The sequence below is a fragment of the Bos grunniens genome, chromosome 13 (genome assembly GCF_055505025.1).
Source record: "Bos grunniens cultivar Pamir isolate PY7600 chromosome 13, Bosgru_T2T1.0, whole genome shotgun sequence".
Classification (NCBI taxonomy): domain Eukaryota; kingdom Metazoa; phylum Chordata; class Mammalia; order Artiodactyla; family Bovidae; genus Bos; species Bos grunniens.
The window spans coordinates 59713595-59729402 of record NC_141177.1 but is presented as its reverse complement, the minus strand read 5'-3'; the positions used below and the strand labels follow the sequence as shown (position 1 = coordinate 59729402).

Sequence of the window (15808 nt, the reverse complement as noted above, 5' to 3'; positions counted from 1 at the left end):
ACTAACATTAATTTTTTTTAAAAAGCAACTAACAACAACATAATTTTAAGAAGCTTAACAAATTTAAAACATAACTCTGAACTGTGCATGTATTACATAAGAAAAAATAGCATTTTATTTACTGTAATAAAATGGGGGGGAGGTGGAGGATGATGTAGTAGTGTCTGCTGTTGCAAAAGCCTGCTAAACAAGTTGTGAGGAAGTTAAACTTCAGTGGATCAGGCATTAGGCTTGATAGAAATAATCATGTTTCAACCTTCTTAAAAACAGTCACACCACGCAAACACAATCAATTCTAACAGTTTCACCTTTCCCCCAGCTCAGCTAGGGAAAGAAAAATACAAATACGATGGTTTTGAACCATTTCAACTAAGTTCATTACATTGAGAATGTTCTTTTAAAAGACCAGCATGGTTTTCCGTCATTTCTATTATGCTGTAAAGGGCCCATAGACATCCATCGAAATCAAAAGTACGGAAGACAAGCCTACATACACTTATCCCCAGACGCCGACTGACTGCAGTGGGTAGGTCATGGTCAAAATTCACAGGCTCATTTAAACTTTCACGGCTCAGCCAACAGCTCCTATCGGGTTTCCTGATCCTAAGGTGATTAAAACTGCAAGAGTTTCTCGCTGTTAAGATCAGCAGGAGGCTATTTCGGACCCCTAGACCGCAGTCCGCATAGCCCGCAGCCGCGCATCTTCAGCACCTTGGCTTGTGTGTTAGGCTAGCCTTTCCAAGCCAACCTTCCCAGGCCGTCTCCTCCAGCTTTTGAAATAAACCCCCCAAACGGGTGCAGTCAACTCAAGATCGCCTTCCACCGCGCCCGCCGAGACCCCCCCTTCTGCGGTCATCCCCAGGCCGCCCTTCCGCAGGCGGCGACTTCGGCCTGGCTCCCCAAAGTGGGGGAGGAGATGTGCGGAGCAAGACGCCCCGCCAAGCAGCTCTTCAGCAGGCACAGCGGCAGGGCGAGACGGGAGGAGAGTAGGGAAAGATGCTAAACGCCAGTGCCATATATACATTGCCTTTTTCTTCGCCAGAAAGATTCCTTGTGTCCAAGAATAACGCCTTTAAAGGGGAGGGGGGTGGGGGGCGGGGAAGGACCTAAGAACTAAGCCGCTGCCCAAAGCTCCGCGATCTCCAGTATTCTCGTCCCTGTTCCTCGTGCGGAAAGGCTCCAGACACTCCCAACCTCGGACAGGTACACCTGCCCGACGGAGGAGGACCGGGCCGCCCCCGCAGAGGAAGGGATCGCCGGGACTCTGGCCCCAACAGCCCCCGCCACCAGGGGTGACAGCCCCGGCGGAGTCGTGCCCCGCACAAACTTCCCAGTTCCCGGACTGCGGGGACAGATCGGCCAGAGAGCGGACGGACGGACTGAGGAGCGATACCGGTACTCGCCGCAGGGTTCAAATGCAAATTGGACCCTCCCGTCCCGCATCCGGCCCTAGGGTCCCAAGGGGATCCCGGAGGCGCGCCCGGGTGGCCCCGAGGGGCGGGAGCGAAGCGCGCGGGTCTGGGGGCACCCAAGCGCCGCGGCGAACGAGCAGCCCCGGAGGGCTAGCAGCCGGAGGGCCGGGGCCCGGCTCGGGCTCCCCGCCCCGCAGCAGCTGCAGCGAGAGGAGGAGGGGAGCGAGGAGGAAGAGGAGGAGGAAAGGGACTGCGCGCCGCAGCCCGAGTCCTTACCGAGTGGTTTACCCCCCACATCAGGACGCTGAGCAGCGGATCGCTGGCCCGAAAGAGCTTCACTTTCTGCGCGACGAAATGCTTCTTCTTGGTCTTGGTCTTGCTCGCCAGGACGGAGGACCCCAGGTTGCTGGGGGTCGCCATGGCCGCCGCCTCTGTCCCCTCCACCGCCGCGCTCCCGAGGCCGGGGACCCGCCCTCTCTACACGCCGGCCCGGGGAGGCAGCTGCATCCCCCTCGGCGGCGGCCCCAGCGCGCCGTGTCCCCGCTCCGCCCGCTGGTGCGCTCGTCCCGCTCAGCCCGCGGTGCCCGCTTGGCCCGGCTAGCGAAGAAGGCTGCGCTCGGCTCGCGCCCCGGCTCGGCTCCCGCGCCCGCCCGCCCGCGACTCCGCGCTCAGCCCGCGGCTGGACCAGGCGCGCCGCGAGCGGCTTCCGCGTTGGGCGCCAGCGTCATGACGCACGGGGTGGGAGGGAGGGCGAACAGCAGTTGCGGCGCCGCCAGGCGGGGCGCGGCCGCGGGACCGTTAAGCTGCGCCCTTGCGCTCCGGCTCGCCAGCAGCGGCCCGGCAGCCCCGGGGGCGCAGGCGAGCTCGGGGCGGTAGTTCCCCGCGGGCCGAGGAGGCAGCGGGGTGGGCGTGCGACGCGGGGAGGGTGAGGACCCCCGCGCGGCGTCCTGGAGAAAAGAGGGAAGGGTGGGGAGAGTGGGGAGGTCAGAGGACAGGAGCCCCCAAGAGGCGGTGGTCAGGCGAAGAAAGGAGGCTCCGTGCAGCGCCGCTTACCCGTGCCAGGAATGGGGAGAGCTAGTGAGACCTGGAACGCTGTGGAGACCAGGGCTTCCCTAGCACCGAGGGAAAGAGCACAGCGTTGGCCGCCTCCCAAAGTGGCCCCGCAGTGACCTTATTGATCCTTCTGTGCCTTTACCCATCGGGCCTTTTGGACCCCGAACTTGGGCCTTCCCACGAGGCTGCAGAAGTGAGACTCCCGTCTAAGCTGCTGCGCTGTCATTGCCACCACCACTAACACCCTCCCTTAGACAGGACCCAGCATTCCTCATCCAGAGCCCTGGGTTTGACCAGGAGAATCACACCCTGAATATCACCTTCTACCTCAAATCCTCTGCAGTGTTTCCTATACCCCTTCCTTTTATCCATTCCACTCATTCAAAAAACTAAGATCATGGCATCCGGCCCCATCACTTCATGGCAAATCGGTGGGGAAACAATGGAAACAGTGACGGACTTGACTTTCTTGGGCTCCAAAATCACTGCAAAATGGTGACTGCAGCCATGAAATTAAAAGACACCTGCTACTTGGAAGAAAGGCTAGGACCAACCTAGACAGCATATTAAAAAGCAGAGACATTATTTTTCCGAAAAAGGTCTGTCTAGTCAAAGCTATGTTTTTTCCAGTAGTCATGTATGGATGTGAGAGTTGGACCATAAAGAAGGCTTTGTGTGGAAGAATTGATGCTTTTGAACTGTGGTATTGGAGAAGACCCTTGAGAGTCCCTTGGACTGTAAGGAGATCAAACCAGTCAATCCTAAAGGAAATCAATCCTGAATATTCATTAGAAGGACTGATGCTGAAGCTCCAACACTTTGGCCACCTGATGCGAAGAGCCAACCCATTAGGAAATACCCTGATGCCATGGAGGAGGAGGAGAAGGGGGCAACAGAGGATGAGATGGCATCACTGACTCAATGGACATGAGTTTGAGCAAGCTCGGGGAGATGGTGAAGGACAGGGAAGACTGGCTTGCTGTAGTCCGTGGGGTCACAAAGAGTTGGACACAACTGAGGGATTGAACACCACCACCTTCCAAGAAATCTTTTCATTGTCTTCACCCACGTATACCTAAATTTAACCCTTCTTAATGACCCACCCTCAGGAAGCTGCCATTCCAAGCATGTCTAAAAACCTGCTGTCCCTACATCTTCCCCAATTATCATACTGTTCTAGGCACTTACCCTACTCGGCCCACTTGGAGAGTCATTATATGTCTACTGTCATTATTACTCCTCTCGAGTATAGTGGTTTCCACTATGCACTCTCGTAACCTGCTTTCAGGGAAAGAAAGGATGACAGACCGCATCCCTTAAGGAGCTTGTTGAGCCTCGTGGGGTAGGAAGTGACAGGTCACGTGGTCGCCTTCATCTGCTCCTTTTTTCTTTGACTGTTCCTTCAACATAAGGGCTGCCCTAAAGTCCTTTTATTCTTTCTCTCTTGTTTCATGCTACTGTCCAAAATGTAATCTGCTTCCTCAGCCTCAACCCTCATCTCTCTTAGTGGTTAAACAAACAAACAAATCCTAAATTTGCAGTGAGAAGAGGTAGTGTTGCTCATTCTCCCACCAGTTGAGCAAAACAGTTATCGTCTCTGAGCCGCTAAGACAGTGGAAAGCACTCTTTGTTAATACAGCACTGTATACAACCAAGAGGGAACAGAGAGTTCCTGTGAATAACCCATAAACTCTCCCCTGGCCTCAGAGAAGTACTTGGTTGAATATCTACGTCGATTGCCCACAGACACCTAAAAAATTGTCTCAAACCAAGTCAAACATTGTCCTCCATCTCATATATTGGTTCATTTTTCTATTGTATTGAAAATGGCATTCATGTCACTGAGTTACTCCAGCTAGAAGTTCATTTGTTTAACAAATTATCATCGACCCAGTCATGAAAGCTTAGAATCATCATTGATTATTACCTCTCATCACCACTCCACATTAACCCCTTTACCAAATCCTATTCATGAAACAACTGCGCTCTAATATTATCTCTTCCCTGGTGCCTCACAGTCGTCCCAGTTGAAATTAATCCATTCGACCTCAGTGCTTCCACAGCACTTTGTTCTATGATGGGTCTATTGGATTTAACTGTATATTAATAATGCAAGATGATAGGCTCACTGTGAAGGCTTAAAAGCTGAATTTAGTGATGACAAAGTGTTGAATGAACCTACAAAAAGGAAAGATGGATACTTGTGACCACTGTCAGCTGAGGTCTCACTCAAGAGGGCAGCAAGGTCTGGATGGGTGCACAGGGGTCATCCCTGTTGGGGGCACACAGTGGCATAGTATGGAGACGTACGTCCACGTGATATTTTCAGGTAGCATAATGAGGAAAGTGTTAGTCGCTTAGGTGAGTCCGACTCTTTGCGACCCCATGGACTATAGCCCACCAGGCTCCTCTGTCCACAAAATTCTCCAAGCAAGAATACTGGAGTGGGTAGCCATTCCCTTCTCCAAAGGACCTTCCAGATCCAGGGATTGAATCATGGTCTCCTGCTTTGCAGGCAGATTCTTTACCTCCCGAGCCACTCCGTATAGCACAATGAGGAGGCTTGTAGCTTTTAAAGGACAGAATTTCCCCCCTAACTTTATTAAGATATAATTGACATATAACATGGCATAAGTTTAAGGTGAACAACTCAATGATTTGATACCCATCTATACTGTGAAATGACTACCATCATATATTTAGTTAACACATACATCACACATAATTACCACTTGTGTATGGGGGTGTGTAAGTGTGTTATGAGAACCTTTAAGATTTACTGTCTTAGAAACTTTTAAGTTTTAATATAGTATCATTAAGGAACAGAGTTTTTGGTAACTTAACTCACCTTGAATGGCATTTAAGGTAATGCCATTTGTAAATAGGTCATGAGATGACTTTTGCCAATGACCTTTCACACGACCTTTTTACTCCACGGAGGATGTGTGTGGTGTCAGAGTTCTCAAGTCACGGAAATGACCTCAGAAAGTACCTACCCCAGTTCTCAAATTATCTACATTAGACAATGGAGATCTAGACAGGTTTAAGTGATTTCCTGACTTGTGGGGGAGACAACAGACTCTTTGAAGGCAGGATCCATGTTATACTCACCCTGGAATCTTCCCAATGAACCTAACATACTTGCTTTTTCATGGCACCTATGGCTAAGTTTTGGTGAATCAATGAAAAAGAAATTTTCATCTCTCACATCAAAGTTACAAGAGTCTATACCCACAAAGGGTGTATGGAGTGTTGCACTTAGAAATACTTCATTGGGGACTTCCCTGGTAATCCTGTGGTTGAGACTCTGCTCCCAGTGTGGGGGGCACAGGTTCCATCCCTGTGGATGGAATTAGGGTCCTGCAGGCCGCAGGGTGCAACCAAAACAAAAACGAAACAAAACTCATCTAAACTAAATACAGTTTATTACAGGAAGAAAGAAAGAAAGAACCTATTAGGAAATTAGGTTAGACATAGTATTTAAACTTGAGGGTTAAATACTACTGTACGTGAACTTAGTTGCTGTTCAGTCACCCAGTTGTGTCCAACTCTTTGTGACCCTATGGACTGCAGCACACCAGACCTCTCTGTCCCTTACCATCTCCCAAAGTTCACCCAAGTTCATGTCCATGGCATTGGTGATGCCATCCAACCATCTCACCTTCTGATGCCCTCTTCTCCTTCTGCCCTCAGTCTTTCCAGAATCAGGGACTTTTCCAATGAGTCAGCTGTTTGCATCAGGTGACCAAAATACTGGAGGGAAAGGTACACCCAACTAAATGCAGAGGTCCAAAGATTAGCAAGGAGAGACAAGAAGGACTTCTTCAATAAGCAATGCATAAAAATAGAGGAAAGCAACAGAAGGGGAAAGACTAGAGATCTCTTCAGGACAACTGAAAATATCAAGGGACCATTTTGTCCAAAGGATGGGCACTATAAACGACAGAAACATAGAGACCTAGTAGAAGTAGAAGAGATCAAGAAGAGATGGAAAAAAATACACAGAAAAACTGTACAAAAAAAAAAGATCTTAATGAAACGGATAACCACGATGGTGTGGTCAGTCACCCAGAGCCAGACATTGTGGAGTGTGAAGTCAAGTAGGCCTTAGGAAGCATTGCGGTCAATAAAGCTAGTGGATGTGATGGAATTCCAGTAGAGCTATTCAAAGCCCTAAAAGATGATGCTATCAAAATCTGGAAAAACCCATAAGTGGCCACAGGACTGGAAAAGGTCAGTCCTCATCCCAATTCACAGGAAGGGCAGGACTAAAGAATGTTCTAACCATTGGACAATTGCACTCATCTCCGATAATAGTAAAGTCACGTGAACTTAACAACCTAGCAGTTTGATCACTGTTTTCCTTTGGAGTTTGGGTGATAATGAGACAATAATATGTCTTTGGTTCAGCACCTAATTCAGTCTGCTTTTATAGTCAAGGAGGGAAGCACCTAACCATCAGCATTCCACAATGGTCTTAATGAGGGGCGGGGCTAGAGAAAGAAGAGGAAGGAAGTTCTATTTTGGATGGGCATGTGGTCATGTCAGTCAAGGGGGAGGCTGTTTCCATCTCCTTGCATTTGGCCTGTTGGGCTGTTGGTGCCAGAAACGCTCCAGCAGCCAAGTTCATGGAGAAGAAGGAAGGAAATGTTGGGAAGATGGAAAGTTTCTCAATACTGACTTGCTTCTGATTGCTGTTCTTTAAAAAAAAACAAAAACTTTCTTTTACTGTAACCAAGTTTATTTACTATCCTAGAAGAGTATAGTGAAAATGTTAGGTTGACTAAAGTATGCAATAGAAACAGTGACAGACTTTATTTTCTTGGGCTCCAAAATCACTGCAGATGGTGCCTGCAGTCATGAAATTAAAAGATGCTTGCTTCTTGGAAGAAAAGCTATGACAAACCTAGACAGCATATTAAAAAGCAGAGACATTACTCTGCCAACAAAGGTCTGTCTAGTCAAAGCTATGGTTTTTCCAATAGTCATGTATGGATGTGAGAGCTGGACCATAAAGAAGGCTTTGTGTGGAAGAATTGATGGTTTTGAACTGTGCTATTGGAGAAGACCCTTGAGAGTCCCCTGGACTGCCAGGAGATCCAACCAGTCAATCCTAAAGGAAATCAGTCCTAAATATTCATTGGAAGGACTGATGCTGAAGCTGAAGCTCCAATACTTTGGCCACCTTATGCAAAGAACTGACCCATTGGAAAAGACCCTGATGCTGGGAAAGAATGAAGGCAGGAGGAGAAGGGGATGACAGAAGATGAGATGGTCGGATGGCATCACCAACTTGATGGACATGAGTTTGAGCAAGCTGTGGGAGTTGGTGATGGACAGGGAAGCCTGGCGTGCTGCAGTCCTTGGGGTCACAAAGAGTCCAACACAACTGAGTGAACTGACTGAAAGTATGCAATACCAGAAATGGAAGCTGAAATAGTGTAGGTGCTCTGATTTTTTTTATTACCTTTTTCATCAAAATATACTTCCTCAGTTGAATAATTCCAATTAGAATTATTCCTTGAGAAAAGGAATTCATTACCTTCTTTAGTGCTATTTGGAAGCTATTATGCATTCCACTGCTCTATGAAGAGATCAGAGCAGAATGTGGGACAATGCCCTTTGATCTTCTGTAGTGATATCCAGAGTCTTGCCATTCAAAATGGTGTTATTTTGGAAGACTATTATTAAAGTGCATATACAGTCAAACCCAGCCAAAATGCCAGCTGGCCAAATGAGATCCAAGAATTCAACTGCAACATATGAATTACTTTTCGGGGGGAGGGTGTTGACATGATGTGGCACAGCTTGCCATCTGGGAGTTCTAGGGGTCTGGCTGTGGCATCCAAACCCCTCTTTGGCTGCCTGTGGTTTGGCACCAGCTGGCAGGGGTTGTCCACCCATTTAAAATATTAATGGTGATTCTTCTGGCTTCTGCAGCTGGCTGGAACTTCCAGGACAGGGGCAGCAATTCCAGGAATCTTCCTCTTGGTTGGCAGCTCTTCTGTTGGCCTGACTTGGGCAGACTGAACTGGGAGAAGACAGGATATAAAGAAGCCAACACTAAGGTGACCACTTCTCAGCCTGGCTCACCTTCCCCTCCACTCCCCAAGCAGAAGATGAGGACAGTAGTCAGGAACAGGAAGCGGAGTAGAGGAGAGTAATCAACCTCTGATAGCATCATATCTTTACTGTGTACACATTTATAACAGAAATAGTAATTTCCAACGTTGACAGAGCAATGAAATGAATTAGAGCAGATCCATATGGCAGACTACGGTGCAACCAATAAAAATGATAATTTCACAGAAAATGTAATGATATAAAATAATTATATTCAAATAAGTGAAAAGTGGAGTGGAAATTGTTTATAGATATGGTTTTAATATTATAAAATGAGTTTGTATATTTATACATGTAAAATACTAGAAGCAACTAAGAGTTTGCATGCCACAAATAAGACCCAGCACAACCAAATACATAAATATTTTTTTTAAATAATAGAAGAAAATACATCATACTGTGTGTGTGTGTGTGTGTGGTTCAGTTTGGATGATTTTTAAAATATGTCTGCATTCTCTAAAATTTGCATGTCTTTATAATAATTTTAAAAGATGCAACCATCTTCCCTCATTAAATAAATAACACAGTAAAGGCATTTAACATAGTAGCCTAAATTCTGTAAGAGAACAGCTTTGTAAGTTACTCCTTGTTATTTATTACAGTTTTTGTTAAAATAAGTCTTAGTGGAACAGGCCATCTTTCTACATGTAGGGGGAAGGGAAGCTCCTCTCTGAGTTCATGAAGACTCCTTAAGAGAAAAGAAGGCTACAAATATGAGGAAAATAGTATAGTGTTGTTTCTATGTATTAGACATCCAATTCCCAATGTGGAAAAAGCAATGGCACCCCACTCCAGTATTCTTGCCTGGAAAATCTCATGGGCAGAGGAGCCTGGTAGGCTGCAATCCATGGGGTCGCGAAGAGTCGGACTCAACTGAGCGACTTCACTTTCACTTTTCACTTTCATGCATTGGAGAAGGAAATGGCAACCCACTCCAGTGTTCTTGCCTGGAGAATCCCAGGGATGGGGGAGCCTGGTGGGCTGCCATCTATGGGGTCGCACAGAGTCGGATACGACTGAAGCGACTTAGCAGCAGCAGCAGGGTCAATGAATTTTTATCCTTTTTAAGAAGCTGGACTTCCCTAGTAGTCCAGTGGTTAAGAATCCTCCTGCCAATGCAGAGGACACAAGTTTGGTCCCTGGCCTAGAAAGATCCCACAAGCCATGGGTCAACTAAGCCAGTGTGCCTCAAGTACTGAGCCTGTGCACCCTAGAACCCATGCTCTGCAACAAGAGAAACCACTGCAATGAGAAACCTGCTCACTGCAACGAAGAGTAGCCCATGACACTGCAGCCAGAGAAAGCCTGCACACAGTAGTGAAGTCCCAGCACAGCCTGAAATAAAATAAATTTTAAAATTAATTAAAAAGGAAGTTTGAAACCAGGAAAAAATATGGACTCCGAAAGGAAACTGCAAAATTAATATTCTAATAAGGATTTTATTAACTGTGTACCATGCATAACATAATACTATCAAGTTTATTAGATTTTATATAAAAATGACATGACAGAAGCTATTTGTCAGTTTGGTTTCATGTTACAAGTATACATACGGTTGATTCAAAAGATACTAAATAGCCAGTCAAATATGTCAGTCATAGCCCAAAATTCTAAGAGCAAAATTATAAATATTTTTCCAACGTATTTTACAGCAAGAGTATCATATTAGTATTGTATTAAATGTAAGATATGAGTTCATTTTAGTATGCTGGATACAGTGAGCAGGTAGAGCCTCCAAAAATAAGAATGCCTGACACTTAATGTTTGGGATAGCAGGGAGGTTCCATTCTTTGTTGATTAACTCTGGGCCACACAATCAGTGTGACCTTCAGGAGTCAAGGCTGAATGAAAAGACCAGAAGAATCAGATTTTAGCCTGAGTTTTCGGTCCTGGCTAAGGGAAAAGTCCACGGTGTCCAGAGGCAGAAAGCAAGGAGACCCCATTGTGGGGGGGCCGGCAAGGACCCTACTATGAAGCAAACCCTGGAGGCCTGTCCCAGTCCCTTATGGCTGGGCACCAGATAAGTCTGACCATTGTTAAAGACGGTTGGTATTCTCATTTACTTTTTCACTGACATTTCAGAAAAAATGCATTCATGAAACTACTATCTATTGATTGTACTACTAAATGCCGGGTACCATTGTAGGGACTACATATGACTTCTTCCCTCATAGAGTTTACAGTCCAAGGGGATAGAGTAGACACAAGTAAACAGAAAACCTGACAATTACAGATTGTGGTGAGGGGTCTGAAGGTAATAAATCCAGCACCTTTATGGAACATAGGCAGAGTGTCAGGGGATCCTCTCCAAGGAAAAGATACTTAAACCTGAAAGATGAGGAAACAGTGGGGTGAAAAGCAACCTGGACAGAGGGGCCATCAGCCTGAGAACCCCTGTTCTAGGATGAAAAGCAGGCCTGGCAAGGCTGGCAGGGCTCCCCAACACTGAGATCCTGGCAATGATTTGAATTCTATTCTCAGAGTAACGGGAGCCCTTGGGAAGCTGAGGATTTGTTTATAAAAAAGATTTCCGTGGCTCCAACAGATTGAAGGATCATAAATGTCAAAGTAGGGAGACAAGTGAGATAATTATTATAGGAAAACCCAGGGAACAGTTGACAGGGGCTTGGACTAACATCTTTAAAAAAAGAAAAAAAAGAAAACAAAACACTTTATTGAGGTATGATTGCTTGTTGTACACTTTAATGTATCTGACTTGATGAGTTTCACGATATCTTTTTAATGTTGGCAGCATCTTTAGGCTTGTTCCATTTTCCAGCCCTGATGTTTCTACTTTCATTAGGATTTGGATTTAGTTAACTAACTTTTGACTTGTTGATCCTCTCTATTGAATGTTTATTTTATACTTCAATCTACTCATGTATATAAGTATGCTGCTGCTAAGTCGCTTTAGTCGTGTCCAACTCTGTGCGACCCCATAGACGGCAGCCCACCAGCCTCCCCTGTCCCTGGGATTCTCCAGGCAAGAACACTGGGGTGGGTTGCCATTTCCTCCTCCAATGCATGAAAGTGAAAAGTCAAAGTGAAGTCGCTCAGTCGTGTCTGACTCTTTGCGACCCCATGGACTGCAGCCCACCAGGCCCCTCCGCCCATGGGATTTTCCAGGCAAGAGTACTGGAGTGGGGTGCCATCACCTTCTCCAATGTATATAAGTATATGTATATGTGTATTTTTGGCCGTACATGTGGCCTGTGGGATCTCAGTTCCCCAACCAGGGATGGAACCCGTGCCCCTGCAGTGGAAGTGTGGAGTCTTCCACTGGACCACCAGGGAAGTCCCTGGACTAATGTCTTGACAATAAAGATAAGGGAAAACTGGGCAAATCATCAGAGAGGGGCAGTTGTGCTTTAGCGTCGGTGAGTATGCAGAAAGTGCTGACTTGGCCTCGCTGCTTAAAGGGGATCTCAGTCACTGCCTCATTTTTTTTTTAACATTCCTACAACCATAGGGCACCCTGGCTTGAGTGATTGCTGCTCTTCATGAAAAGGCACCTAAAGAGAAATCTCCCCTAAAGTCTGCTTTAATGAACGTATTTTTAATTCTCACATCTAATATCTACTGTATTGATGCTACACTAAAGAAAATCTAGAGAAAGAGTTGATGTGTATGTCTGAAACTCAGCCAAAGAAATGCAATCCGAAATCAGCATAAGGGAAATGATCACAGCTGCCTTCGTGCCGCTGTATCCAAGAGTCGGAGATAGGATGCTTCCCATGGTCTTTGCTGCTCTTGAGGACCGAACAGAAGATAGAAAACAGTAGCCTTGAGAGTCAACAAAGGACAAAAGCCTTCCTACCCTGGGTCTGAGCTGGTTAACCCCAGGCAGGTCTAGTCCTCCAGCCCCCGTGGGGAAGAACTGAAGTGGGGAAGAGGAACAAGGGGCTCCTAAGAGATTCCCAAGTCCTGCCCAGGCTGTTTCCACTTCCTCCTCGACACTCTCAGTTCCTGAACTTAGCTGTTCCCGCTTCCTGCATAAGCAGAAGCAGGCCAAGAGCACTGAGTTGGGAGGTGCACTGTATGGGCATTCCTTAGACACATCTACGTTCTCACATCCCTTCTCCCAAACCCAGGAGCCTCCATTTCCACACCCGATTGTGCCCCTGAGAGTTATACAGAAGTCTGCAAATCTGTTGAACCTTCTCTGTCACCTGTATAAAGATTCAGAATTCTATGCCTGAGTTTTCTCACTGTTTCGGTTTTAGGTGCCTATACAGTGCTGGTTAATTTCTGTCATCAAAATCTAGTGTCCATTCTGTCACCACCAGCGGGCCTTAGTCATGTCTCCTAAATTTGAGAGAGATGGGGTTGGACTTCCTGGGTTGCTTAGACGCAGAAGAGTAGTACCTTTTAATTCCCCTAAATATTTTTGTGCCAGCTAACATTTAAACATTGTACTAAAATAAGGCTATAGATGAAATCATTATTATAAAATTCTAGGCTTGAATTTTAAAGATAGGAGAGTGATGATCAATCATAATATCTATGCCCTTTATTCATGCTTTTATCTTAAATATGACATGGCTTGTACTTAGAGAGTTGGCAGAGAACTAACTTTCAATAAAGATTCCTGCTTTTCCAGTCTTCATTTAGGTTTTTTCTGCTTTGACTTTCACATTCAAATTTTAAGATCATAATAGTAGTATTTTAAAACTTGATGAAATAAAACTCAAGGACATAATCTGAAGTCAGAAATAGGTCTGTGATCATTTTTTTCCTCATTCATACATCACATATGTGTTGAGGTCCTAGAAAATTCTGGGAACAAACGGATCTAAGATGCATCCTTGTCTTGAGGAGCTCAGAGCTTAGTAGAGAAGATAATTCCATGAACCAATCATTTCCAACACCATACATGCACTATAGCAAGACTATAGAGGTACAAAGAGGAAGACCATTGGATCAGACTGTGCAGGTAGAGGAAGGAGAGGAAATTGGGTGGTCAGAGCCAGAAAGGGTGGTCCTGAAATTATGGTACTTGAGTAAAACAGAAAAAAAAAAAAAAAAAAGCAACATAATCACTGCATCTTTTCATTTCATTGTTGTAGTTAAACAAAAAGTAGTTAAGTTCAGTCCTGTAAAAAGTTTAAGACATACAGAAAGTCATGAACTAAAAGGAGAAAGTCCCTCTCCCACCCCTCTACCCCATCTCCCCTTCTCTCTCCTTCTCCATCCTTCCCTCATGCCCTTCCCCCTCCCACTTCCTTCTGCTCTCATCTGTTTACAGTGATGTGCTCTCATGCTGGGGGGTGTGTTCCAGAACCCCCAGAGGATGCTCAAATTCTCGGTGACTACTGAACCCTGTATATGCTATGCTTTTTCCTACACATACATCCCAATGATGAAGTTTGATTTATAAATCAACCACAGTAAGGGATTAGGAACAATAACTAATAGTACAATAGAAATTTTAGTTGCAAAATAAATATGTCACAGATTTGAAATGTACAGTGTAGGGAATGTGGTAACTGTAATTTCTTTGTACGGTGACAGATTGAATCTAGACTTATTATGGTGATCAATTTGGAATGTATAGAATTATCAAATCAAATAGATAATTATCAAGTTATCAAATCACTGGAACACAATTATGAAATTGTGTACCAGGAACTAACATAATTTTGTAAGCCAACTATACTTCAACAAACAAATAAACTCATAGAAAAAGGAGATGAGATTTGTGGTTACCAGAGGTAGGGGGTGGTGGGAGAAGGGAGAATTGGATGAAAGTGGCTAAAAGGTACAAATTTCCAGTTATAAGTACTGGAGATGTAAGGTACAACAAGATAAATATAATTGATGCTGCTGTATGAACTTGGGCAAACTCTAGGAGATAGAAAGGGACAAGGAAGCCTGGCGTGCTGCAGTCCATGGGATTGCAAAGAGTCACACATGACTTAGCAACTAAACAACAGTGTTTTATAGGACCATTAAGAGTAAATCCTAAGAGTTCTCATCACAAAGAAAAAAACTTTTTCTATTTCTTTAATTTTGTGTCTATATGAGATGATAGATGTTCACTAAACTTACTGTGGTCATCAGTTCATGATATATATAAGCCAAATTGTAATCCTGTACATCTTAAACTTTTACAATGCTGTATGTCGCTATATCTCAACAAACCTGGAGAGAAAATATTTGCAAATGGCACATTTGATAAAAGACTGTTACCCAATTACATAAAGAAGTCTTAAAACTCAACAATATGAAAATAGACACCCAAGTTGAAAATGGGCCAAAGGCCTTAACAGACACCTTACCAAAGAAGATATACAGATGGCAATTAAGCATATAAAAAGATGCCTCCTAGCAAATCTCATCAGGGAAATGCACATTAAAACAATAATAAGATACCACTGCACACCTATTAGAATGGCCAAAATTTGGGACCACTGACAGACAATGCTGGTGAGGATGTGGAGCAATAGGAACTTGAAATAAATCAATAGGTAAATAAATAAATAAAAATGAAATAGAACAATTATAACCATATACTGTAATAAAAGTTATGTGGCGGTGCTTTCTCTCAAAAAATATTATTATACAAATATAATGCCTTTCCCACCTTAACTAAGCACTTACCACCCACTGAGTCCTTACTTAAAGTCTGATGTGCAACAGCAAAGCTAGCATGAATTTCTTTTTTCTTCTTCACAATTTCACGGGTAGATTTGTTCTTACTGTAGGTTGTAGCAACCTGGTCATATGACATTTTTTCTTTTCTTATTAAGTTGAGAACGATCACCTTCTCACTTACAGGAGGCTACTTAGCAGCTTCTCCTTGGCATAATCCAAATCCTGCTCTTTGGGCCACGATCAAGTGAAATATGGGTCCTTGAACAGAAGCACTGCTATGTGCAACAGTCCATCTGATAATCGGGATGGCTAGATATGCTGGACAAAGGGATAATTCATGTCCTGGGCTGGACAGAGTGGGATGGCGCAAGATTTCATCATGATACTCAGAACAGCGCATGATTTCAAACATATGAATTGTTTATTTCTGGAATTTTCCATTTAACATTTTTGGACCCAGGTTGACCATAAGCAACTGAAACAGCAAGAAACAAAACTGAGGATAAGGGTGGGGGAGACTAAGTAAAGGAGACTATTCCTTACATATTGTTTTATGACTTGCTTCCTTTCTACTTGACACAATGCCTTGGAGATCTTTCCTTATGTTAGTAACAGGCTCATCTCAT

The 15808-nt window shown here is 44.8% G+C and overlaps 1 protein-coding gene across 3 annotated transcripts in view; it reads right to left on the bottom strand.

Moving 5' to 3' along the window:
* The window catches only part of PIP4K2A (phosphatidylinositol-5-phosphate 4-kinase type 2 alpha), a 186428-nt gene extending 184315 nt beyond the window's left edge, over window positions 1-2113 (bottom strand). For all 3 annotated transcript variants that reach the window (XM_086334478.1, XM_086334477.1, XM_086334482.1), the window contains exon 1: window positions 1689-2113. In XM_086334478.1, the coding sequence (XP_086190604.1) occupies window positions 1689-1832 (144 nt within the window). In that variant the 5' untranslated portion in view covers window positions 1833-2113. The remainder of the gene's footprint in view (window positions 1-1688) is intronic.
* Window positions 2114-15808: the final 13695 nt, after the last annotated feature.